General features: G+C 48.2%; 1 protein-coding gene across 1 annotated transcript in view; it reads right to left on the minus strand.

Moving 5' to 3' along the window:
- The window catches only part of CDKAL1 (CDK5 regulatory subunit associated protein 1 like 1), a 3,349,023-nt gene that overhangs the window by 3,287,911 nt on the left and 33,206 nt on the right, over positions 1-27,906 (minus strand). The window contains exon 3 of the mRNA XM_069613575.1: positions 3,944-4,056. Within this exon, the coding sequence (XP_069469676.1) occupies positions 3,944-4,056 (113 nt within the window). The remainder of the gene's footprint in view (positions 1-3,943; positions 4,057-27,906) is intronic.

A 27,906-nucleotide genomic window follows, 5' to 3' on the forward strand; every position in this document is an offset into this window, starting at 1 on the left:
CTACGACTCCCTGTACGCCTCCCAGGACCCTCAGAGCGAAATTCAGGAGGCATTCCTACAAAAAGTGGAACTGGGGGAAATTACTGGGAATACGCAGGAAGCCCTTAATCAAGAAATCTCGGAAGAGGAGGTGAGAAAGGCTCTTCCGGCGCACAAAGCTCCCGGCCCAGACGGTTTTACCACTGCGTTTTACAAGTTGTTTAGTACGCAGCTAGCCCCGTAATTGACATCCCCGTTTAATTCTTTTAGGGAAACGGGCAGGGTTACCCCTACCATGGAGGAGGCAAAGGTCACCCGCCTTCTCAAACCTAATAAAAACCCAGAGGAAAGATCCTCATATCGCCCGATAGTATAAATCTTCGCGTCGACATTAATCAAGGCTAAGATTCTGGCGAGCCATCTCGAGTCCATCCTCCCGAGCTTGATCCACCCCGACCAGGCGGGGTTCATTAGAGGTAGACAAACATCGGACAACATCAGGCGTGTGGCTCACAGTCGAAAAGGCACACATGACGAACACTCCCGCGGTCCTGGTGGCATTAGATGTTTCGAGTAATGGAAAAGATGGGCTTTGGCGGGGACTTTATGAGGATGGTTCGAGAGAACTACCAGGACCCCAACATCAGAGTGATGGTTAACGGGAAGGCCTCTAGGCGAATAAGTCTGCGGTGAAGGACTAAGCAAGGCTATCCTCTCTCTCCAATACTCTACGCGATTTACTTGGAACCTCTCCTCCAGGCAATCAGGGAGACTAGGGAGATTCAGGGCATCCCTTTTGGGGGAGAGCGGCAGAAGGTCGCGGCTTTCGCGGACGATATGCTGTTGATGTTAACCGTGCCAAGGAAATCGCTTCAAGCGAATGTGACCTTGTTGGAGGCTTTTGGGGAGGCATCGGGTCTGAAGATTAACACCAACAAGTCAGAAGTGCTGAACCTGACATTAAGGGTCGAGGAGCGGGACAGGTTAAAGGAGGACTTGCAATTTAGGTGGAGCCCGGGAGGGATCAGTTACCTGGGGGTGAAAATCACAGCAATTTTAGCAGGGTGGTATGCAGCTAACTTTCCCCCCGCTCCTCAAAGCGGTAAAAAAGGACTTCCAAAAGTGGAGAGAGCTCCGGGTGTCTTGGGTTGGGCGGATAGCCCCAGTGAAGATGGTCACGTTACCAAGGCTTCTGTATCTTTTCCAAGCTGTCCAGCTGCCTATTCCTTCAACTTTCTTTAAAGAGCTAGATTCGCTCACCAAAGGGTTCGTCTGGGAAGGGAGAAGGGCTAGGGTGGCTTTAAGGCGTCTGACAGCGTCCAAAAATGAGGGGGGCTCGCGCTGCCGGATTTTCGGCAATATTATGAGGCTGCACAGCTTCGTGTCATCAGGAAATGGCTATCGTGTGTCGAGGGACGGCCAGATAAACTGTGGGCGAGGATGGACAGGGCGGTCGCGCATCGCAACCTAGCAGAAATTTTATGGCTTCCCAAACCGCTCAGGCCCCGACATCTTTATGAGAGGGCAATTACTAAGCTTATGGCGGATACCTGGGATAAACTGGCGGGCTCGGGGGGGGGCTGGAATACATTTCCTTCACCATTCACTCCCATCTTTGGTAATGGGGACTTCACCCCGGGACTGGAGAGGGGGGCCTTTTCTCAGTGGCAGGAAGGGGGTTGCAGGAAACTGGCGGATATGTTCCGGGGGGGGGGGGGGGATTTGCTGTCTTTTCAAGACTGCAAGAGGGAATTCGCCATCCATGAAAGCAAGAGATTGCGGTATGCACAAATTCGGCATTGGGTTATGCATCCAGGGGTTAAAAAGGCGGCCACCCGAGACCCAACACCATTTGAGAGATTTCTCCTCACTAATGATGGATCGAAAGGCCTAATCTCTAACATCTATAAAATTTTGTGCAGTGCTACTGCGGGCACCCAGTGGCCCTATATGAGGGAATGGGAACGGGTGGTGGGGAAGGAGATTGGTAGATCAGAGTGGGAGGGTCTATGGAGAAAGGTCCCTAAATTGGCTAAGGCATCTCAATTACAAGAAACTTGGTACAAGGTATTGTATGGGTGGCATTATACCCCCGCTCGGCTGCATAGGATGTACCCCGAGGTCTCGGAGAGGTGTTGGAGGGGATGTGGCCTGGTAGGCACCGCCGAGCACATTTGGTGGTCACGCCTAAAGATTGCACCTTTTTGGGGGAGATACGGAAGGCACAAGATCTGGTCTTTGGCCCGGGGGATGATAGATCTCCACTGCACAAACTATTAGGCATTCGGACAAAAGACGTGGCAGGTGAACCTAGAGGGAGGGAGAAGGCAAAGGGGATAATGACATTGGCAGCTATGATGTTAATAGCACGGAAATGGAAGAGCCCTAAGGTCCCTGTATGCCAGGACTGGCTCCGGAAGATGTGGGAAATAGTGTCTCTGGAGTGGGCAACTTATACCACTCTCAACAAACTTCAGAGCTTTGCGGCAGACTGGGGCGAGCTGTTGGAATTTCTTAAAGATGACTTTAGGGTGATATGGTGCCCGCAGCGCCTGAGACTGTTGGATCTACAATGATTGTGATAGGTTTATTCAATGGAATGGTGATTTGGGAAGCGGAGGCTCGTTGTCTAGGGGGGGTGGGGGGGGGGGGAGTGGGAGAGGGGTAGGCAGGGGGGAAGGGATGGGAGGAAGGGGGGTTTGGTTTTGCTTTTCTGTTTCATGTGTTGCAAAAAATGAATAAATAAAGTTTAACAAAAAAAAGCACACATTTATATCTTTCTGCTAGTACAGGCATACCCCTTCAGCAGCACATTCGCGAGTATTGTGCAATAATCTAGGCCGGCCCAGAGTGTGGCATGACCCGCGATTTGTTGCCGAGTTGGGGGGGGCCTCAGCATAGCTCGCATGGGGGCCCCCACATTGTGTTGCGCCACTGCCCCCACTTCAGCCTATGCAAAAGCCCCTTCGCCCACCCTACCAATGGTCCCCCATGGCGTCCCTCCTGACCCCCCCGAACCGATCAACCATTACTGCACTTCGCTTTACTCTCCACCCTCCAAAACATCGTCCTGCTTCATGCCAGCCACGGAAATGGAAAAAGGGATGATTTTCTGTGGGAGCGTTTTTTTAAAAAGGGCGAATTGGGCACATGAAAATCGCAGCCCCAAATTCTCTTAAAAAATAAATCCTATTAGCAGCAGAGAGGGATCCCAGAGTGGTAAACCCTGTTATGTGGGGCAGACGGAGACAATCACAACCCCAGATCCACGCAAGGCCCTCACGTCTACCTGGCTCCGCCTGGCAGGGCATTTACAGACCCTGTCCTTCACAGATAGCAGGATTTATCAATATATAGACCACCACTGCATGCCATACTGGATGTTATGAGCCCGTTAAAATGCCTTTGCTACCTCAGGTTTCTAACTGTGCTTAGGGCCCATAACACCCGGCACAGCCTTCAGACCGGGTCTATAAAAACTAACACGGACCCTGGTTCCATACAGAAGCACATTTTCCAAGCATTTCAAGCTGCCAAAGCCATTGGCTTATGGTCACCCATCAAGGATACGCACAGGGTGAAGACTGAATTACATTGTTTGCACTGACGCATGTTAAATGAAAGAGCACATTGAAATGGCTGCACAGGCAATACGTGCCATCGTTATGTCTGGATGATAAAGGGGCATCGCATTTTGGAGGACATAACTCAGCAGAACTCCAATTCTGAGGCAAGCTCCCAGGTTGGTTTGCAAAGTGTCATCTTTTATGCACCTAGTAACTACACCAGAGTGCTGCATTACAGTCAGGGATGTGTTCCTTTAGGCTTCAGAAGGGAAATCCAAACCGATACGACATTTGCCATGCTTCTACCATAAACTGTAACCTTCTGTCGGAACTAGAAATGAAAAATATTTATCATCTTTTAGCCGCAATTTCAATATACAGCACAAAAAAGTAGTTACCTGTGATTTTGTAACCATATGCTGCAAGCTGTCCAGCCATGTATTCTCCGTCTGAGCTGTTGTGAGAACAACCCCACGTTCGAACCCAAATTTTCTGAGTACCAGGGATAATACTGTTAAAAGATTGCAAAATAAGGAATTTTTTAGATTACATCGGAAGAAGTAAGACAAATGAAAGAAAACAAGTGTGCCTCCACAAAAGCAGTGCATTAGGCATTTCATGAACAAGAGTAGCTAATATATTAAGTGTGCAAAATCAGGCTTGGATCAAACGAGAAGTTGCTCGGCCGAAACCAAGCAAACTATTACCGTCGCAGACAGATATTTCTGGAGACAGCATAACAAAGAGCTTTGGCACCCACAGAAAATAAATAAATCCCACCTTGTCACAAGTTCTTTGCCTCAACATCCAAAACCCAGATCCAACATACAAAAACAAGCTCTACAAAACCAAACTACTTTCTGAGAGTTAAATCTTATGGTCAGACCAATCCTGAAAAAGCTGAAGCATATCAAGATGCAACCTCTGGCTGGAATGTGTCCTTACTGTGCTCTTATGCATGTTAATTCTCAAAGCAGAGAATTATTGCCAAATTGAGGAGGACACAATCAAACAATGATAAGAGGCAACAGACAACCAGTAAGGATTCAAAGTTCTGCATGCTTACATATCCAGAAAATTAATCAACTACATAGTATAGGGAAGGTCACAGGCTTTGGGTCCAATTCGATGTAGCAATATACCCAGGTGGTATCTGGTTAAAATAGTATCCCTTCCTGATGGTGTGCCTAGGAATCCTATATTCGCTCTATAGAAATGCTCTAGAACCCCTCAGACTCCTACTAACCCCTGAACTAGTCAATTTAAAAAGCTGAAACTGTCGAAAAACCACTAACCGCTGCATAGTAGCTCAAAGCGACCCTAGAAGCACATGCTATTCACGATGCATTGATATCGAACAAATGAAAAAAAGATTCTTTCTGGCACAAGGGGAAAACCCAGAATAGAGTTACAAAAACTCCCTCAAACTGAACCATGATATAGTTGGTTAAAGAGAAATGAGGCCGGTTCGTGAAAATTCTTCAACCTTGTAGCATTAGATACAGGATGACATTTCCTTTTGGCCTAGAGTAAAGAACAGAGTAAAGGAGTATGGTAAAGGGCAAGATTGCAACAGTATTTATGCCACAGAAGAGTAAAGAGATTGGATCCAGGAGACCGAGAGTAGTGGAAACAAGTATTCAAGGAAGTGCGAGTCTGAAGCAAGACCACGGGCCACACCAGCATCTGCAGAACAACTAGAGTAAAGACTACAGAGACCCTAGATGCTGACCTGGATGGTAACCACAGTGACAGTCTAGTGTCCTAATTGAGTTCTGTATGCATTTTTGCTTTTTGATTGGTGGAGATACAGTACTCGCAAAGCAAATTCCAACCACCAACGTGTCTTTAAAAATAAACATTGCTCTAGTGTGCCCCCAGGGAGCAAAGTCTAAAGAATCAGTCAAGCGGTTTCTGTCATGAAGACTGAAAGAACTGGCCAGGGGAATCCCAGTATTTTGAGAGGGGTGAGGAATGCAATGGGGAATTGTGGGAGAAGAGACAGACAATGGATACAACTTGGGGAGGAGGGGCAGAGAGGGGGAGGATAGAGGGAGGGGGGGGAAGAGTGAGGGGGAAAGAGGGGAGAGGCCTTTCAATGCCTGCTGCTTTAATATCCCAGCTGACAAACGGAGCAACACAGGAGTGCATCGAGTGTTGGGGAAATTGACATCATCCTCGGACACATTGCTACATTATGTCCCTGTTGGAGGAATTATTACGAGACGTGCAGTGTGAAGTCTCCTTTCTGTGCCTGCAGCTTAAACATCCCAGCTGACAGGCGGAGCGCCGCAGAGTGCGTCGAGCATTTGGTGTTCAGTGGGTGTGGTCCTCCTGAACTGCCCATGGTAGTAACTTTTGTGAAGAAAATATCTGGAGCAGCTCTTTTCACACCACAATACGCGAGTACTACGTATATAACTCTTGCACACATTTCATCTTGAGTGCTCGCAGAAGTGCCGACTGCGGCTAGGGGTGCTGACTTGGCCGACACCACAGGTCAAGGGATTGCACCTAGCTAGAGGGTAGCTGCTGCTCAGCCACTATCGTTAAATATACCAGCAGTAGGTATCTGAGCCCAATCTTGGCACGACATTGAAATAAACTAGGAGAACCAGCCTGAGGAGTGAGATGTTCTCCAAGGGAAAGAGCTTGCAGCCCAATGAAATACACAAATGCAAGACGTGACGGGCCAAGACGGAAAAGGGGTAAGAAAGACGGGGCTGTTAGTAAGAACAGGTTAGCCCCCTCCGTGTTAAGTATTGCAGGGTACTTCACTGGCCTAGGTTCCAAGCCAATGCCAGTTGAAGATACAGTTCAAAATGGAAAACCAGTGTCCTAAGCAAACTGAGGCGAGAGACTGTGAGAGGGAACAAGACGGTGACCTCACCAACACAGATCACGCATTGGACAATAATGGCTACCTCTTGACATTGTGCAACACCATTAGAAGGAACTATTTGGGATTTGCATAACCAGTCTACGAGACCAGCTATGCAATCTAGTAACCTGTCTGCAAGTACAAATTTGGAGGCACTGGTTCCGCCAAGGGAATGCTTTGAAACTACGGAAAGGAGGAGCAGGAGTACTGACAATTCAGACCCCGGCCAGGATCCGCTGACTCCCCTGGACCAGCTAACGGTTTTGGCTTCCAAGGTAGAAGCTGTGTTTGCACTATGCTCGGTAATGGCGGCAGACCAGAGAAGCCTGCATACCATAATGACATCTTGGGCAGTGAACAAAAGGGTGTATTGTTTGCCCAACTTTGTATCCCTCAAAGCGCAGAGGCTGCATAAAAGATCTACAGTGGAACAGTCTATAGACAATACTCTGGACCCCCAATATTATCCTCCAAACAAGGTCCACTGTAAGGCAATAACTGAAGTAAGGGAGGACGCAATAATAGTGCTGGATGATTCAGACACTACTTGGAAATCCCAAGATTCAGTAGATATAGTGACAGGGTCAGAAGAGGATGCTATAGATGCACTGTGTGCCGAAATCTCAAATGATGGAGGTGGAGTCTACACCGGCCAAATTGGGTCAGCAGGAGGGAGAGCCAAGTGAATACTCGCAAGACAAGGACGGTGTCATGCCTGCCTAGTTCACTGGAACCTCCAGTGGTTGCAGCTGGAGAATACGACAAGGCATCCAAGGTGGTAACAAGGGTGAAGGACGGTTCTAGAAGAACGGTGACCCAATTTAGCCCTTTGGATAAATGGGTCCATACGAAACCTCCCAAGGCTCCAGAGCGTCCTGGTCTGCCTCTAGCCCGAGGAAGCCCAATAGCTAGGGGGGGGCCAAGCTACACAGTGATGTGGACGGACGAGCAAGTATGCATAACCGGCCAATTCAGACCCAAATTGAGCCAGTAAAAATATCAGGTGGACGCTGAAAGATATTGTCAGCCAATGAGGGCGACCGGGCTGCCTAGGCTGTTGCCTGTATGCCCGTCCCAACTACAGTAATGATTTCGCTATAAGAGGGCACCTAGGACCCTGAGGTCATCTCGAATGCTAGCCCGTGGGTAGAGCGAGCTAAAAGCAGACCGAGGAAGATTGAACTCCACAGGCTTGGTCTCGCTAAGAGGCGAGCTGGTAATTAGGCAAGGCTGGCTACATCGGAACACCCACTCCAACCCAAAATGTCAGTTGCTGGCACTACTAGGCAACAGTGGTAACTTGGGTGGGGGCATTCATGTGGATGGGTTTGAGACCTTAGTGGCGGAATCATACAGGAATATTGGATGGAGCCCCGACTATACAAGGGGCACAAAATATGAAACCCTAAACCGTATCTTTAAAGCTAAAGCAAAGGAGTGGGGTTGGGTCAAAACAATGGAGACATTATGTAGTTATGTTCACGTCTCAGGAGTGACGCATAGTTATCTCCAACCCCAGAGATACGTTAGACAGTACCCAAACTCTGCAATGTTGTATTTTAGACTGAGGGTGCACATTAATCAATTGCCGGTACGGGCAAATATAGGAGAACAATTAGGGATTCCTTTAAAGGAAAGATGCTGCAGTGTGTGTAACAATTTGGATAAATTGGAAACTACTAAAACATCTAATGACAGAATTTTGCAGCCTTGGCAGTAGAATACATGACAATTTTAGGGGGACTGGTCCATTCCTATGAGTCAACAACGAATGATGCTTTCTGGACTTATTGCTTGAACACAGACATCCTAAGTGTACACATTGCCCTGTATAACTTGTGGGGTGCTGTTAAGAAGCATCTGCCTGATGTCAGGTGGGGGAGAGGGACCCAATTGAGTGCACAAAAGGTTCTACCATGCCTATAATAACAGATATAGTAGATACCCATCGGGAGTTTTAAGATATTTATGTAGAACAGGTTTCAATGTATGAATGCTAAATTTGCATTTATCAAATGGGAAATAACGATGTCCCCCGGTGTATTGTGTTTTAAGCATACAGAAGCATAATCCTGCATGGCCAGGTAATGGCCCAAGGAACTTTGTGATAGACCAGCATTAGAAACCCTGTGTTTCAGCAGAGATTAACACCATGTGACAGAAAGCTGTGGACCTCCTAATTTGCGAAAGAATACACTGTAGAAGCTGTCTAATGTCATAGGAAAACATATTGGGACACGTACGCTGCAGAAAGTGTGTTGTATAGTGTGTTTACAATGTGGTAATAATATGTTAAGTTTTATAATATGTTCTCATACTAAGTCTTATTTCATTGGATGTTTTATAATTGTGTATTTTTAAGGATTGTGTATTTTGTAAAGTTCTTTTAGAACTAAACAAATACATAAAATAAATAAAAATTGGAGAGAGAGAGAGAGAGGGAGGGAGGGAGGGGGCAAAGCGAGAACGAGGGGGCAAAGCGAGAACGAGGGGGCAAAGCGAGAACGAGGGGGGGGAAGGTGGATGGGGGACATTGTTGAGATTTGGAAGACAATTCCGATTTCGGTACAAACCATACTTGGCACACTCTCCCGCAGGAGGCCTGCATTGTAGTGCAAGTGCAAACTGCAGAGATTCAAGGAATCTTTTACTCAATTTTGTGCATATGATTTTTATTAGCATTTGATAAGTTATGCTATTGTGCATTTTTATTTGTTTTATTTATTTATTGTGCAATAGTTAAAATTAAACTATGAACACATTTAAAACAGTCATACATTGATATTCCGAAAACAATGATAGTCTGTCTTTCCATTATTCGCAAACTGACTCTCTCTATAAATGGTTAATGAAAGGATGGTTACTCTTCAATTGTGATCACTAAATCTCTTTTGCCTCTAACCAGAATGCCCAGGCCACAGCTGAGAAGACTACAGATTTTGCACCCACGAGCATTGCCTAGAATTGGTCGCTGGCAATGTCATCAAACCCGCCATTCGTGCATTTATACTACACCCATCACCAGAGTATTCTTACGGTGTCAAAGGTTGTCCACTCGGATGCCAAATTGTGCACTGTGTGATGCAGACCTCGGTCTGCAGAAGGTGGTAGCAGGTAAGAGAAAGAAAAGAGGAAGAGGAAAAACACACACTGACAAAGATAAAAAGGAAAGCAAATATATACATAATACAGTGTATGGAGACCATAGACAGAGCTGTTTAAACACGTACATGCAGTGTAGCATTGAAACAGAGAATCAAACTTGTTTGCGTTATAAAGTCGAGCCATAGATGGAAGTTAGAACAGCTCTATCAAAACTTGTGCAACTGAGGTTACTTACCTGTAACACACCTGGACATGTTGATAGTATTTTTGTACTTACTGGTGTGGGCCACTTACTTACAAGTCCATGTCAAGTGTAGCTTGCACCAAGCCTACCTGCTCTAGTCAAAGCCTTACTATGCTGCCACTTTCCGAGGGTTTGGCTAGACTTTAGTGTGAACCATGTCTGGAACACTGGGTTGGCTTTTCAGAATCCCTCATCCGAGTAGCTTCTGGAAAAAAAAACTTCTGAACAGGCATCGTCAGACCATAGCCATTAAAGTTATCTAACTTTTAACACCCGCCATATGGGGAGAGAAGTTGCCCTCAATCATCTATAATTAACTACAGTCGTAATCTGTTCTGATCAGGGTTTGAAGGAATGGTTTGCCTAGTTGTTTTGGGGTCCCCCAGGACCCTATTCACGAACATTGGCCATAAAGACTTCCCTGCAGCTACTATCGTCTTAACCTTAAGGGTGCAACCTGGTTTTAGAAATACAGTCACAGATTCACCTAGAGCACCAGGACTGGTAGCTGTCCGCTTCCTTTGCAGGAAACCTGATTTTGTAATGCTAATCACCGACTAAAGCTCTAAAATACTGCACTGAGCCCATTACTTGCTATGTGAAAATGACCACAAAGTAGCCAAAACCTGGTTACTTTGAACACTGTGAAACACTTGTTCTTGAGTTAGGTTTGTACACATTAAATGGGTTCTATGAACTTTCCCCACAGCCTGTTTTCAGTGAAACTCATTTTGGCAAGTTCCAATACGGCTCTGCGCGGAAACAGTTTACCCTCTCAGTGCCCCCTCCTCATCTCCCTATTGTGGGAACACCCCAGCAACCCCTTTCCTCCCCCTCCCCCCACCATGTCATGTGTTCCACAGGGAACAGTCCCGCCACCACCACACCCCTCCCCCCAGTTCCCTGCATGCTACACATTCATTCATTCATACACATACATACATACCCTTACCCCTCCCCAATCCACCTCTTTAGCGCATCTTTCACACCACTACCAGTTTCTCCACTTCCTGGATCCGTTGTTCCCAGACATGCCGCTGGTTGGCGAAAAGGCCTGTCTGGGAACTGCAGTCTGCGAAAAAAGTCATTGGACGCATTAAATGTATTTTCTGGCTACTGGTATTGCCTTATTTCTTTTATAATGGTCTGGGAATATAGCTCATGGTCAACCGTTTTGTCTTGGAAGCAAGGCAACGCAGAGCAACACAGGTTCTAATCCCGGTCACGTGCTTAGAGACGGTCTCCGTTATTAGGTAAGTTATAAAAAGGTTAATTAATAATACCTGTTAACTTGTTTATTATATTTTCCAGTCAATTTAAACCCTTGTAATAGTATCACTTCTAGAAGTGTGATGTGTCCCCACTGCACACAACTGCAGTTGTATGCATTTGCATATGGTTTGTACTTCCTTACAGCTTAATGCGCCTGTGTTGATCATATGGACAACCTATCGCTTGACAAATCTTTGTCTAAATTAAATGTACTTTACACCAAGCACCTGCTCTCTTTATGTTACAGAGACCATTTATCAGCTCTACAATGGGGGACTCAAAACAATCCACCACAAGGGGCGAAAGGATCCCAACCAAAAGACAGCAAACTCCCCACAAGCAGCCATTGCAGAGCAATAAGGTCCCACCCAAGGGAGGGGAGAAGGCCAGAGGACAGGCAAAAATATAGAACTCGCAGCAAGGGTACAATGCTTACAAGGGGAAAGAGGGTGCGAGGTCAGCAAGACAAAGGGAGTAGAAGGTGCAAGTTAGCAAAGGGAAGAAGGATGGAAGAGAGGACATCTCTACAAGATGATCTCACAAAAGGAGTAATTGCAGCCGATCCATGGTCAAGAGAAGTGAGATTGCAGTAGCGAAGTGTAGCATAGAGGAAGTTGATGAAATCGGTACGGACAGACCAGCAACTGCTGCCAATGCTGCATCATTGATGTGACCAGGCCAGTATTCTGCCCTTGTCAAGAGGGGAGGGAACCCCTCTCCGCCAGCGGTGGGAGGCCTACCAGGGAGTAATTTAGACCTATCAGGTAATTTAGAGGCCTACCAGGGAGTAAAATAGGAGCGCCTGCTACCTTTTGTGAAATGTCTAAGGAACTTGGGGTTGGTCACCCTAAATTACCTGGGGGCAACCAGACGTGGTCTCCCTGCGCTCAGAGAAGCACAGCTTCACCTCACTGATGAGGCCCAACAAGGCTGAAACACGTGTATGGGGTTGCTGTCGGTACTCTTGTTCAGAGAGGAATTGCCATAGCATTTTGGTGCTGGACTGCCCATGTGGGCGGGACAAAGACTGATATGCAAATGGATATTTCCCATCTGTGAAAGGTACAGTGAGCAAAAAGCGTGTGCTGCAAACTCTCACCTCAGAACAGGTTATCATGCCATGTTCTCTCTGGAGAGGAGCGCCTGCTACCTTTTGTGAAGTAATTTAGACCCAGTCCTACCCATGAGGTGGGTGGTGGCAGTTGAAGGCCCCTTGGGCCAGTATGCTCTTATGCAGTACACCATCCGCTCAAGCCTTGCCTTAACCAGATACTTGCCAGTGTCTGTTTTGTCTAGAAGCAACAACTTTCGTCTAGGAGGAAAGCAAAAAACATGGGAAAGAAACCAGAACCAGCACCCCACATCCCTAGCAGGAAAGATGAGAACTGTAAACTGCCAGAGAAGCAGACACGCAGCGCGAGGCAAGGCCCCCGCATACACGCAGCATAGGCTTCAGAGGCGTCCCACTGGAAGGGAGAGGGTGCCCATAGGCACGGTCAAGAGAATCATTGCAAGGCCGCCAGAAGGTTCTGAAATGCCTGTGCAATGAGATCAAACCCTAGTCGACCACCAGAAACTAAAGGGGGAAAGGATCTGCCCTCCCCAGCGTAACTCAGGGACGCCCAACATCAAGCCCTGCAGTGCCGTCATTGCAGTTCCACAGCAACACCACACAAGTAAAGTGGGCAGGGCTTATCCCACCATTTTTTTTACAATCCACATCCCAACCCCCGGTGGGGCAGACCGGGCTAGATTGTCCAGGGAAAGGATACAAATCACCAGAGAGGAAGGGAAATACAGGGGAGAAACAGGAAGCAGGAAGTGTGGGTTATTCGGGTGGGGTCAGAGGTAGAGGATGACAACGATACAAGGAGGAAGGACAGAGCCGCAGACTGTGGAGGTGATTAACAGGGGAGATATTTGCAAGACAGTGGAAGTGGTACTGGGAGGGATGGGGCGGGGGATGTTGAGTGTGTGTTGAGTATGTAGAAAGGCTGGTGTAAGGAATGGTGGGAAAGGAGGGAGAGAAAGTGGCAGAAAACACCAAATCTTTTAAATCTAACACCTTCTAAGATCTGCTCTTTTACATCCCAGGCAAAGTATCTGGATGAGATTCAGTTAACATCTAAACCCAAATACAACGTCCAGGGTCAGGCAGCTGCACAGAGCAATTTTACAAATGCCACGATTATGGCACCCTATTGATTAACACAGATTAACCATTTCAGAGAAAACGGCTGTAAAACGAACATTATGGAGTAATCCCATATCACGAGCACCCCCAAAACCAGGTAAGGAGCCATCCTTCTGTTCTTATAGGCCAATGTACCCCTCCACCCCCATCAACAGGCATGCAAGGCTCTATACCATGATCTTGGCTGGCTGCAATACAAAACACCATGCCAATCTTACTGACCCCAATTCAATCATGGTTTATTCTATGTAGAAACAGGATTGATAATACCAGAAGACTCCTCCATATTTTAGAAAAGTAGTGCTTCTGATACAAAATGCTGAGAAGACATTTGATTGTGCAGAATAGGACTTAATGATGGAGGTCCTGAAGAAATGTGTGTTAGGCTATGCTATAAATAGGATGGTTTTGTAAAAGTTATCAAACACAGAATGCTAGGGCCAGGGTTTACCTCTCCATTTGTAAGTGGTTGGTCTTGCTTGGCAGGGGTACAAAGCAAGGACAAGGAATCTTTTGTGCCCCTCATAAAGCAGGCCAAAACGTTAGCTGTAAATTGGAGGAAGAAGAAAAACTATGCAGTGGTTTCCATCCTGTCAGTGGCACACCCCGAGCAATTCCACCCGGCGAAGAAACAATGGAACGCCCTCCCAATGACCCTCAGAAATCAGACATCCCACACTGCCTTCCGGAAAGCCCTCAAGCCCACGCTCTTCAACTAGCGAGCTTGTGATACGAGGTTTAAGTCAGCCAGTCAGCCCAATATCTCTGAGCCTTATCAAGTAGTGGACTCACAACCAGTGAACCCCCCCAACCCCCCTCAGCAGCTCACCCTGCAAGTTGAAAAAGGGACAAAGAGGGGGGGAAGAGGGGGGGGGGAGAAGAGGAGAAAAGAGGGGGGAATGAGAGGGGGGGGAGGGAAGAAGTAATCATCCCCTCCGCTCTTAAATGTCAAAGGCGTGTGGCTCTCTCCACAATGTTCTCTGTTCACTGCAAGTTCAAAGAATGTGTTGTTTTACCTGTTCTAAAAGACTGTCAAGTAATTCCATGCCTAAAAATGTAAGTGGTTACCTAATGCATAATTACAGTATTGCCAACGTAAAGCACTGCATTGTCTCCATGCTTTAGAGTAAAGTTAGTGTATCTCAATCTGTGTGCCAACTATATTTCATTTTATTGGGGGAAGATGCATCATATTGAGAGGTAAATGCTCTTTAAAATATATATGATTGTAGGGAGAATTTTCATTTCAGTGCTTACTTCCTCCCACCTTAGAGACCCCTAGATCTTTTACTGGACAGGACTTTTATTTTAACTCCCGAGTGAGTGGGACCTTTTTCTCACTCTCTTTGCGTTTTTCCCCCCCGATTTGGATTTTATGTTTTCACTGTTTTTGGAGTCTGAGAAACTCCATAGGCATCTGCTTTTTGTACAGTGACACACAGCACCTTCAGTGCAGTATCACTGAGAAATCTCTTAAGTTTTAAATACCTTTTCTTAGGTGAACTACAGTTCCCAAGAATAGTAAGATGAAATGTATCTTTCTTACCTTTTTCCTTTGTGGGTCCAGCACGCACATCTTATGTGGATATGATGTGACATAGCATTTATAACGCGCCTATACACAGGTGTTTCAAGGCGTGACGAGGCAAGGAGGGGGAACAGTGGGAGGACACAGACAATGATCTTACTAGGCCAAGTGACATTGAGATTGCGCAAGTGCAGGGCAGAGGGGTAAGTGCCAGGGGAAAGGGGAGTGTGCAGTGCTGTACATGGGATCAAAATAATAAGAAGTGCAGACAGCAGGTGTCCAAAAGTGCAGGTAGGGGGACTGTAGGGTTACAGATATAGACCCAAGTGCAAGGGTTGCCAGGAGGCAGTGCGGGTGTGAAACTGGGCGGGCAGGGACCTGGGCCCAAAATCAGAGGGTAGCCATATGACCAGTGCGGTATCAGACAGGAAATCAGCAGGGGAGAGGAAGAGAGAAGGCAGAAGCAAAGAGGAAGGTCTTAAGGTGCTCCCGGAACCGGAGATGGTTCTCCTCGAGTTTCAGAGAGGCAGGGAGGCTATTCCATAGGGAGGCCCCAGCCGAAGAAAGATCTACCACCAACTTGTTGCTTGGAGAAGCGACTGACCAACGAGGGAGTTGGAGGAGCGAAGAGCTTGAGTAGGAAGCCATTTACGAAGAGAGAGTTGGAGGTATGGAGGGCCCAGGCCCCAGAAGGCCTTGTGAACAATGCAGAGGGTCTTGAACTTAATCCTTGAAGCCGCTGGAAGCCAGTGCAGAGATTTCAGTGCTGGAGAGATACGATCCCTGGGCTTGAAGCCCCAAGGACAAGTCTTGCAGTCTTGTTCTGGATGAGTTGCAGAGGGCGGAGAGTAAAAGCAGGCAGATTTGGAAAGAGGCTGTTGCAGTAGTTCAGCATAGAGAGAACCAGAGATCTGGAGACAGTGAGCTTCTGGGAGAAGGAGTTCTCGCCCAGAGCTTGCTTAGCTCTAAGATTACGATTGCATTATATATTAGTACCTGCAGGGGAGGTGTTTACAGAGCTTTTTTATATCATCCAACTACTTCTGTCCAATCATGGCGCCAACCTTTTACATTTTACTGAGACTCATCCAGGGCTCAAAGTCTACTCACCCACTTGCATAGTCGAAGAGAGTACCATTTGCTGGGGAGGTTTGTAACTTTTATTTAACATTTACTTTGTTTGCAGTAATTGTCAAAAAAAGGGTTCACTGTACATGGCTGGCAGCAGTGTGCCACACATACAGTGGTATTGTGGTGACATGTACCATTTCACAGAAGGTGAATTGTATTTTTAGTTATCCGTAGCCATGGGTCGAATGCATTGACCACCCACCAGACATGGTCAGCGGGAGGTGCTCCAATACGCTCCCAAAGTGAGGGAGAATACCCAACGATACTATTGCAGTTGCGCTGAGGCACCTGAACCGCTGTGAGAACACGACAGGGCCCACCTCCTCATGGTCCTTGCTGCTCTACTCAGGTCACTCGCACAGTAGACTACTGGTGGACTTATTGTGGGCACTCTGGTGTGTTGGTCACACACTGAGCACGACACTGTAGCGGCACAGCAAATTCGGATTGTGCCTGGCTCACTAAATAAAGACCACCATACCCGTGACATCACCCCATCCACAGCCAGATCAATCCACATCACCATTGTTGTGATCAGACCTGTTCTCCTGAGACTGTTGCAACCCCAATTCAGTCCGCTGGCATCGATGACTGCCAGTTAATATCCCACAGAAGCCTTGATACATGGAACAGACGCGGCAGGGAGCCCCTTGGAACCGAATTGCTCCCAACTCACTGGTGGTGGTCCCTCTCAGCGCTGGTGGTCTCCCCACACAATTTTGTGCTACTACATCAGACAGACTATCCCACCACCGCGAAGTCGCGGGCGAATCCCAACGCACTTCAAAAGGCAATGTCCCCCCCCCAAAGGGTAAATCCAAATCGTCCATAATGGATTCCTTCTCGGCGGCCAGGCCAAACATTCAGTCGCAACAGGAGACTCCTGAGTGCCAAGAACCGTACCCCTCTGACAACAACTCTAAAGATGCCCAGGTGCTGCAAGCCATTGCGGCCTTGAAAACATTCATCGATACAAAAATAGACGAGGTCAAGTCTGATATACAGCTGATGCGCCAAGACGCCCGTAATTTGACAGAGTGACCACGGCGGAAACAAGACTCCACGAAACTATCGAGACGACCGACCTGAAAGCCAAGGTTCAAGAACTGGAGAGGAAGGTGGCACAACTGGAAGCGAGGTCTGAGGATGCAGAGGGGCGCGCACGCTGCAAAAACATTTGCATTTTGGGAATCCCGGAGGACATGGAAGGGTTAAACCCGACAGAATTCGTGGAGACCATGTTACAGCAAGAAATTGGCATCGGCCACCTTTTAGGGCTTCTCGGTGGAGAGAGCCCACAGGTAACTACAAAAGAGGCCCACTCTGGGCTCCTATCCACGCCCGTTAGCAAGGATCTTGAATTTCCAGAACAGAAGGTATTCACGAGAAGGAGGGGAAATAAAAAGAGGCGTCGCCAACATTGTCATCTACCCTGGCTATACGCCTACAGTACAACGAGCCAGGAACTCTTTTGTGCCGGTCAAGGAAACGCCCAGAAAACTAAGCCTTAAATACATGCTGCTATATCCGTCACGTCTCAAGGTACTCTACAATGGGAAAGCAGTATTCCTGGAAACACCTGCTGCAGCCAACATGTGGATGGAACACAACGGACTGGCCGGAGAAGAAGAGCCCATTACATGAGTGCCTTTCGAATGGGTGGGTGGGGCCGCATTTGAGCCAAAGGACAACACAAGCAGCTGTGGCCCTATGACCACAGCACCAAGTACAATTGCCGCAATGTCTCCTTGATCGCTAGTTCGGACTGTGACTGCGCTGGGCCACAAGCACAGCAAACTAGAACCCACCCCACAAAACATAAGTGCAGGCCTGTTGCCAGCACACCACCCGCACCAAATGACCTGGAAAGGTACACACGGCGAGGGGGCACCTGAGCGCTGCCATTCTGTGGCATCTGCTGGGAGCAGTTATTGGTTAATATTTTTCTTCTTTAGGTTCGTCACAAAGTCTCCAGAAGGTAATGGGGGGAACTTGGAGGTTTTGGGTTGGGGGGCTTTGGTCCAGACCCCCGAAGCGTGGGTGTTGTTTATAGTTAGCCTGGAAGGAGGTTACCGCATCTGGTTAACCCAGGTACTCGCCTTCAAACGAATATGGCTGCACTAATCAAGGTGTTAACATGGCATGTTAGGGGGTTGGGCACGTTCCTTCGCAGGAATAGGATTAAGTCCTTCCTGAATAGAAAGAAGGTGGGGATAGCCCTGTTACAGGAGACCCACCTGACAAAGGAATCCATGGCTAAATTACAGGAACACTGGTGGGGACAGGTTTGGTTGCGACGTACTCCAAATTTGCAAGGAGTTTACACATGGATAAGTCCTCAGATGCCCTTTAAATTGATGAGGGTGGAAATAGACCCAGAAGGCAGATACACAGTAATATGGGGCCATATTGAGCAGATTGAAGTGTGCATAGTGAACTCCTACTTTCCCAACTGCAACATCCCGGCCCACCTGGATCTAATCCACACTAAAATAACCCAATATAGGAACTGCTTCTTCATTTGGGGCGGGGATTTCAATTGTGTGCGAGATTTGGATTTGGATAGGTCTGCTCCTCCAATAAATCGAATAGCAACTGCCTTGACCGCATTGAACACAGTAGTGGAGAGATTGGATTTGGCAGATGTCTGGCGCGAACTGCACCCTGGGGAGCGGGGTTAATCTGATTTTTCATTCCCACATGATCTGTATACCAGGTTAGACCATATTTTCATAGGAAAGGAACATCTTTCCCAAATAGAATTGGTGCAGTACATGGGGCAATCTATTTCCAAGCACTCTCCCCCGATAGTGGAATGGAGGATGGTCGGTCCCAGGCTCCCCCATCCCACTATGGAGGATGTCCACTGATGCACTTAAAGACCCAGCCTACAGGAATGAACTCCGGGACACCCTTGAGAGATACCTTGAGGAAAATGTGGGCAGTGTGGCACAGTTGGGCACGGTGTGGGAGGCCCCGAGCGTGGTTATTCGCCGGGAAGTTATGGGGAAAGCGGGTGACATCAGGAAACTACTGCAAACTGAACTAGAACAGTGGGAAGATGAAATCCATACTATAGAGGCCACTACCTTGGGCTAGGAAGGTGAGAAGGAGACTCTGAACCAACTTTGGAACAAGTGCAAAGAGACATGGGGCAGGCTAGTCAAATTCTACCACATTGCTAGAACCATCAGAGCACACGGAGGCAGACAGACCGGGCCGCTTACTGGCATGGCTATAAAAAAGGGAGCATCCCAAGCAACTGACGACTGCATTGTATGATGCAAACCGCACATTAAGATGGACACAACAGGAAATCAATGACGCTTTCCAATCATTTTACGCCCAACTGTACTCGCATGACATCCCAGCTTCCCAGGAAGATAACCAAAACACACTTGAGGAGATCGGTCTACCAAAGATGACACCAGCACAGAGGGAGGCCCTAGATGCTGACATTACCACTGAGGATATCACAGAGGCAATAAGGTCCCTGGCCACTAGTAAAACCCCAGGTACCGATGGGTTGCCCCCAAAGTTCTACAAAACATACAAACCTTCCCTTGCACCGCTCCTACATAAAGTGTTTCAGGAAGCATACGACCTATGGGAACTGCCGGGAAGCATGAGGGAGACACTTGCGGTTCCGATGCTCAAACCTAGGAAACCGGCAGAAGCGTGTGATTCACACCGTCCGCTTGCAATGCTCAATTATGACATCAAGATATTGACCATAATACTGGCAAAGAGGCTCTCTAGGCAGATAGGAGGGTTGGTGCACACAGACCAATGCAGCTTCGTGCCTGTCCGCAACACTACGGTAAATCTTCTCCGCCTCCAGCACATCATGGCCCAGATAGAACAAGAGGAGGGCTCTTGCGCATTATTATCGCTAGATGCTATAAAAGCATTCAATTCCATCTACTGGAAATGGCTTTTGGCAACCCTTAACCCCTTAAGTGCCAAGGACAAGATATCTCGTCTTTGACATTACCTCTGTAGTGCCAAGGACGAGATAGCTTGTCCTTTTTGGCACCTTGTTTTGAGCGATCCCTGCAAACCAGGGATCGCTCAAAACTAATCCAACCCCCGGGCTATGTGAGGGGGAGGTCCCCCCCTCACTGCCAGGGGGCTGGATTATCTTCAGTTTCACGTCGGTGTGCGTAATGCACGCCGACATGAAAGTGAAAGCATTTTCACCGCGGCAGCCATTATCGGCTGCCACGGTGAAAACACAAGGAGAGTCTCCACCGTTCTCTGCCTTGATCTCTGGCTGTATTTCAAGCCGGGGATGAAGGGAGGTGTCGTTGGAAAGGGGAGATTCTCCCCTTTCCAACGATAACTTGTGTGACAGGATTGCTGCTCACGGATCGGCCGCAGAGCGCTCGATATGTGGGCAGCAATGCCACTAAACACCAGGGATGTCTTTACAGTACGGGGGGATGCTTACTAGGTAAGCAGCCCCTTTCCCCCCCCCGTGGCCACAATGTATGGGGCCACATGTATGGTGAGCCCTGGGGGTGGATGGGTGACCATCTGCCCCCAGGGGTGGGGGGCCAAAAAATAAACATTTTTAAAAAGAAATAAAAAAACATGCCGGAAAAATAAAGCGATGGAAAGGGGGGTGGGGGGGAGGGGTTTGGGGACCCTAGACACCAGGGATTTTTTTTTGTGATGGTGTCGTTGGAAAGGGGAGATCCTCCCCTTTCCAACACCACCATTTGTCTAAGCATTGCTACTCCCGGATCGGGCACAGGGCGCTCGATCTGTGGACAGCAAGGCCACTAGACACCAGGGATGTCTTTTGAAAGTGGGGGGGCTGCTTACTAGGTAAGCGGCCCCCTTGCCCCCCCCACCCCCTGAGGCTCCAAAGCAGGGGGCCACATATATGGAGACCCCTGGGGGCAGATCGGTGAGCATCTGCCCCCAGGGGTGGGGGGCAAAAAAAGAAAATAAATTATCATTGCTGATGTTGGGGGGGGTGAAGGGGGCCGCTTACCTAGTAAACCGCCCCCCCCACACATTCAAAAGACATCTCTGGGGCCCCCTTCCCCTCCCACTGCACTGGACCACCAGGGAATTTCTTTTATGTAAAAGGGTTGTTCCTCTCCCCCCCCCCCATCCAAAATGGACTTGGGGTCATGTCATGCATGAGAACCCCCCTCCTGCATTTGGTGGGGGAGGGGGGTAAAGAGGGTCACCCCCATTACATTGGAAAATTACCTGGAGGTTTAGGGTGTCCTCAGCCCCCCCAAAGGGCAGTCTGCCATTTTGAATGTTTTTCTTTGTTTACCAAACTTGCCTTGGCGCAGAGGGGCACACTGGTGTGCCAATCTGGCCCCAGAGGGCCCAAACCTTACTGCCCCACAATTATTTTGTTTGGTGGCCATCTTCCCCCACCCCAAATGGAGGGGGGTGTACCTCACGCAACCGTTTGTAGGAGGCCCACATGAGCTGCCCCCGCCACCCATTTGGGTAAGGGGGAAGAGGTCCACCAGAAATTGTGGGACAGCCCCCCCACACCCCCAGTGGGTGGGGCAGTAAGGTTTGGGCACCCTGGGGCTAGATTGCCACACCAATGTGCCCCTCTGCGCCAAGGGGAGTTGGGTTACCAAAGAAAAAAAGTGAAAATTGTGGACTGCATTTTAGGGGGGCTGTGGGGCACCCCAAACCGACTGGGAATGTTCTAATGGGACGGGATGGTGACTCCCCCCTCTCCCCCACCCACAATGGAGTGGGAGCCATGCCATGCAGCCTTCCCTGGGGCCATATATCTGCTCCTAGGAAGGGACACCTGAGCCCAGGGAGGAGTGCAGAACTGCCCCCCCTTATCTGCCCCCAGGGAGGGCTATATGAGATACGCCGCCCCTCCAATTGGGGAGTGGGGGGAGAGGTGCGCCCCTCCTTCACATTACAAAATTCCCCAGTGGTGTAGGGTGCCCTTCAGCCCCCCCTAAAGTGCAGCCTGCTATTTTCAATTTCTTTTCTTTGTTTACCAAACTTGCCTTGGCGCAGAGGGGCACATTGTTGTGCCAATCTGGCCCCAGGGTGCCCAAACCCTACTTCCCCATCCATTGGGGGCCTGTTCAACATTTTGGGGTGGGCTTCTCCCCCACCCCAAATGGATTGTGGGGGGGGGGGGGGAGGGGCACCTCAGGCAGTCCTCCCTGGGGGCAGATATCTGCCCGTAGGAAGGGGCAAATGGGTTGTCACTGGGGGGTGAGGCTCAGTAGACCACCAGGGATAGCTTGCAAGGGGGGGGGCATTCTTGGAAAGTATTGATTTGTTTTTGCTGGTGTGACCATAGGCAACACATTTTGGTTAAAGCTTTTTATACGCGAGCAGCTGCAATGTTATGCGAGTACTGTTTTTTATTATTCTATGGTTAGGGTTGGGACACAATTGCAGGGGCAGGCCGAAAATTGCCCTCCATGCCAGCAGAACATTGGCGTTTTCCTGGGAGCGGATGCCTCCCATGTGGGTTGTCTGTCTGCAAGCCCAGGCTGCAGCTCTGGCTGTGCTACGTTATAGGCGTCACCTCTGGGGAGGAATGGGGATCCTGCCCGGTATCCCTTGAGCTGCCGCTGTGCTTAGGGGATGGAACACCCACATGGTGCATGGATGTCCAAGGCAGGGGACATCACATCCAACCGTCCTGGAGTTGTGGCTGGGCTGCATTACAGTTTTTCCCTTCAGGAAAGGCTTGGAGTTACCAGTGGGTTACCCTTTTCCTTTTGCGCCCCGTAGGTGCACCCACACATGTGAGGTACCGTTTTCATCGAGACACTTGTGGGAACGCGGTAAGGTATGACATCTGTTGTTGGTGATGTGTTTCGGTGAGTGGACAGAGGGAAAGGTCTCTGAAATTGGCTGGAAATAAAGACAATTCTCAGACCTTTCGCTCTGGCCACCCACCGAATACACCACCACCAACACATGGCCTACCTTCCCGCGTCCCCACACTTGTCCCGATGAAAATGGTACTGCACATGTGTGGATGCACCTACCTGGGGCACAAAAGGAAAAGGGTAACCCACTGGTAACCCCAAGCCTTTCGGCACAGCACATTTTGTTAATGTGGGCAACCTACAGATTTGGGCCTAGGGTGTCAAAGCCAGAAAGGAAAACAGGGAACCCCATGCATTTCTGAAAAGAGGACACCCGTGGGAATCCACAGAGGTCTGACTTGCGTAAATCGGCCCAGAATCTACTACCCAGAACCCCCGGCAAAGTCGAAATTTGGGGGTAAAACACACAATTTTCAGACATTTCACTCTGCTCACCCACTGAAACACGCCACCCAAAACAGATGTCATACAGTCCTGCATTCCCACAGGTGTCCCAACGAAAACGGTACCTCACATGTGTGGGTGCACCTACCGGGGCGAAAAAGGCTACACCACTTGTAACCCCCAAAGGGTTTGGGGGGGGGGGGGGTGGACAACCTACAGATTTGGGCATAGGGTGTCCAAGCCACCAAGGAAAAAAGGGAACCCCATGCATTTCCGAAAAGAGGACACCCGTGGTAATCCACAGAGGACAGACTTGCACAATTCGGCCCAGAATTTATTACCCAGCAAACCCCAGCAAACCCCGAAATGTGGCAACCCCCTCCCCCCCAATTGCCGCACATTTCACTCGGCTCACCCACCAAAACACGCCGCCAACACCACATGGCCTACCGTCCCGCATTCCAATATGTGTCCCGATGAAAACGGTACCTCACATGTGTGGGTGCACCTACCCGGGCACCGAGGGGAAATCCTAAAAGACCCCTAACCCCAAGTCTTTTCCGACAGCTGAATTTCACGATTTTTTCAGACGGGCACACCATACAGATATGGGCCTAGGGTGTCCAAGCCACCAAGGAAAACAGGGAACCCCATGCATTTCTGAAAAGAGGACGCCCACAAGAATACACAGAGGTCTGACTTGCGCGAAGCGGGCCAGAATTAACTAACCAGAACCCCCGACAAAGTGAACATTGTGTTTTTTCCCCACCAAATATCACACTTTGTCAGTGATTGTGGGAAATAAATTCTGGGCCGCTTCGCGCAAGTCAGACCTTCCCACGGTTGTCCTCTTTTCAGAAATGCATGGTGTTCTGAGTTTTCCTTGGTGGCTTGGACACCCTAGGCCCACATCTGTATGGTATATGGACATTAGTCAAAATCCTGCTGTGTGAAAAGAGTTGGGGTTACCAGGGTTTTAGGCTTTTCCCTTGGGGCCCAGGTAGGTGCTCCCACACACGCGAGGTACCGTTTTCATCGGGACACCTGTGGTAACGTATGACATTTGTTGTGTTTGTGTGGTTTTCATAACGTTTCAACCCATTTGTTGATGCCCTTTGTCACACACCCCTTTCATTTCCCAAATGTGCCCTACATTTAGTCGCTGCTTTAGGCACCATACACTTTTGTAACCGGCACAAGTCACCTACCCTTGAAAAGGTCTGCCTGTGCTCTTTCAAAAAATGTATGCTTGCCGTTCCTCACCACATTGGTTTTCCCGATTTACACATGCTAAGTACGTCTGTTCAGGCCGTAAGCATAAAACTCCTGTGTACCATGGCTCAGTGTTTGGCTTGTGGTATTGCTTGTTTTGTGAAACACTACAAAAATTGTGTGCTTTCCTAACTGCAAAAGTCAAGGGAATGTAGTGGAGCATTGTTTTCTCAAAATTCATAGAAGCCATTGCCGTACCAAGCCAACCATGTTCACCACTACCTTTTTTTCTGTCATTTTCTCGCTTCCCCCCCCCAAACTATGGCATTTTCGCCTACCTAGTTGCCAGACCTGCGCAAGTCACCCCTTCCTAAACTTGGAATTTTGTCTACTTTTCAGAAATGTATGCCTTTCTGTCCTCCAATTCGGCTTTCCTACCCTTTTCTTCCATTCCGTCCATACATGTCCAATTGGCAAAAATGGCCAAAAATCGCCTACCTCTCACAAAACGGTTGAGAACCACATCAAAATAATGTTTTTTCGTTTCTACTCAACCTGTTCTTGAAAGCCAGGAAATTGGGGAATTCAGCACAGCAAACCATTTGTTCCTAGATCTTACAAGGAACAAAAAAAACCACAGGCTTCTTTGTACATCATTTTATTGCCATTTTATGAAAAAACACAAAATGTTCGCCCTTATTGGTTATTTTCTCTCACCCCACTACAGCAACCTAGGATTCCTGGGTGGCGTTACGACCGCCTACATGTGGGGAAAAAAGGGGCCAAATTTGGCCAAGATATCTCATGTAACAAAAAAGTTACAAGGCATTGAATGGCGACATACCGAAATCACCAAAAAAAGGCCTTGGCACTGGGGGGAAAAACCCATGGCACTTATAGGGTTAAGGAATTTGCATTCAGGGGGGGATTAATTAAATGGGTAAGAATCCTATCCACTAAGCCAAAAGCGAGGGTGAGGTCTGGGAAGTTTGCATCCGCGGCATGGGATATACGTAGGGGCACTAGGCAGGGCTGTCCGCTATCCCCCATGCTCTACATACTGGGCCTGGAACCTATTGCTGTTTACTTCAGGAAGCAATTTTTCGATCCTGGGATTTTTTTGGGGGGGGGGGGGGAGTAAACAATATTATATCACTATACGCGGATGACGTTCTCTTATATGTGAAGGACCCGCATCTGAATGGCCCAACTATGCTGGAGGTTCTGGACAACAAGTTTTGCCTGTTCCCGCTGGCGGGCCTGCGAGGTGGAAACGTGAGAGATCTACCCGAGGTGGGGATGCAGTGGCAACCAGACTCATTTAGATACATTGGGGTCAACATAATGCATACACCAGAACAGATGCATGAACACAACACCGGTGACACACAAGGTATTGAGCAAAGCAATCTGCTTCTGTTCCAGACTCCCCTTGTCTTTAATGCGCAGGGCATCAATCGTCAAAATGATCATTCTTCCCTGGTTCCTATATCACTTTCAGAATGTGTGTTGCTACATTAGGGGCTCCTTTTTTCATCTACTTGAGACAATACTCCGGGGATTCCTATGGGGAACGGGTAGGCACAAGCTAGCATTGACCACGCTGACTTTGCCCCATCGTGAGGGAGGCATCCAACTCCCGGATCTGGAAAAGTATTATCTGGCAGCACAACTCAGCTTTGTGCCCGATTGCTGTCAGACGATGTCACAACCAAAACCGGACTGCTACGACACCTGGTGACCCCGTTGCACCTGAGAGAATTTGTTTGGACGCCTCCAACTGCCTGGACAACGCGCCCATGATAGTGAATTTAGGGAGGCAGATTTGGAATAGGACCAAAACACTTCTACGCCTGGACCATTCATACACCCGGGATACCATTGATCTCGGAAAAATGCAAAACCAATGCAGACCTAGCGAATGTCAGACTTTGGGAAAGAAAAGGGATTTACACATGGGGGGATCTCTATGAGGAGGGAGCTTTCAAAGTCTTCACTTCACTCCAATCTATGGAGGGCTTGTCTGGAAGTCAATTCCTATGATACCAACGTGCCAGATGGGTGGCACAAGCAAAGTGGAGGGAATGGCCAGAAGAACCGACGGCCGACCCCCTTGTGACATTGCTTTACAACCTAGGGAACGGGTGGAGGCTAGTGTCTAGGATATATGGCCAGTTGATAGATAGACCTAACTCCCGAGGCATTGATCTGAAATCCAGGTGGGAGACAGACCTGGGCCTAGAAATTGCAGACAGAGAATGGGAGAGGGCTCTCACGTTTCCCAAGGAAGTGTCTAGAAATGCCAGGTTTCGATTAAGACAATTGAATGTACTGTATCGCACATATATGACCCCGAACAGGGTGGCCAAGTTCAACGAGCAGGCCCACCCTGAATGCACCTGGTGCAATGCGGAGATGGCAGGCATGATGCACATGCTCTGGGAATGCCCCAGGACACAGTACCTCTGTTCTAAAGTGGAGCAGACTTGCAAGAGGGCGGGGGTGACTCGATATGATTGGACGCCTAAGGAGTGTCCATTAGGAACCTACCCCAGGCTAGCTAAGGTAAAACACATTGTAAAATTCATGGACATGGCATGTGTGATTGCTAAGAGAACCATTGCAATGGCATGGAAACACACCAAGGGCACGCAGTACGTCGCATGGCATAGAGAGTTGGAGCACTGGGTGGAAGCGGAAACTAGGGCTTGAGAAGACGATATCTCCAGGTCTCCTGATGGCACCAGCGTATTATTTGATGCACGGAAGGCCCTGACATGGGAAGTGTTTCACCCCTCAGATAAGCCCCCCTGAACTGATATTTTCACCAGTAACAGAAAGCTAGGCATTGGCAGAAAGATCTGCGCTGCTCTGCCACCTGGACTCACGAAGCACAGCCTTTCCCCCGCCCCACTCTTCCCCACCTCACACTCCTCAAGTGAAATATCTTACATCAATAAATCGAAAACAGAGACAGTTAATGTTAATTTGTTATGTATTGTTTAAAAGTTGTTGTTGCAATAAGAATCATTCTGCATTAAAAATGATTACCTGCAAATGTGATTTCAAGAAATGCCAATAAAGAAATTTAGAAATAAATGGGTCGAGTGCATTTATCTTAGGTCAAGTAAGAAAACTAAGTTACTCGACCTGCAGGTCGATTCGAATTTTAAAGAATTTGCAAGACCTGGCTCATCTCACTAATATCTTACTTCAGCATTGCACAAAAATGCTATATTATTGTTCATTGTATTTCTTGGATACAAATCACCTCTGGTAGCAATACAAATATTAGTACAACATTGCTAATCAAATGGCTTTGTTTGCTAAATCAAGAACATTTTAAATTCGAAAACTCTGTTAATCAATTATTGAGAATGAATGTATGCCTTGGATTTGTATGTAAAAGAAATACAATCTGACAAACCTTTGAATAAACTTCTGTCCAGGAGGAATATGATCTGAACAGAAATGCCATTACATTTTTGATCAAAAGACAATTCCTCAAACTTACCAATCAAGAGTGACCAATTACTGAGCCGGTCTTAAACACTGCTTAACT

This window comes from Ambystoma mexicanum, chromosome 5p (genome assembly GCF_040938575.1).
Source record: "Ambystoma mexicanum isolate Mex_15411 chromosome 5p, UKY_AmexF1_1, whole genome shotgun sequence".
In the NCBI taxonomy this organism is placed as follows: Eukaryota; Metazoa; Chordata; class Amphibia; order Caudata; family Ambystomatidae; genus Ambystoma; species Ambystoma mexicanum.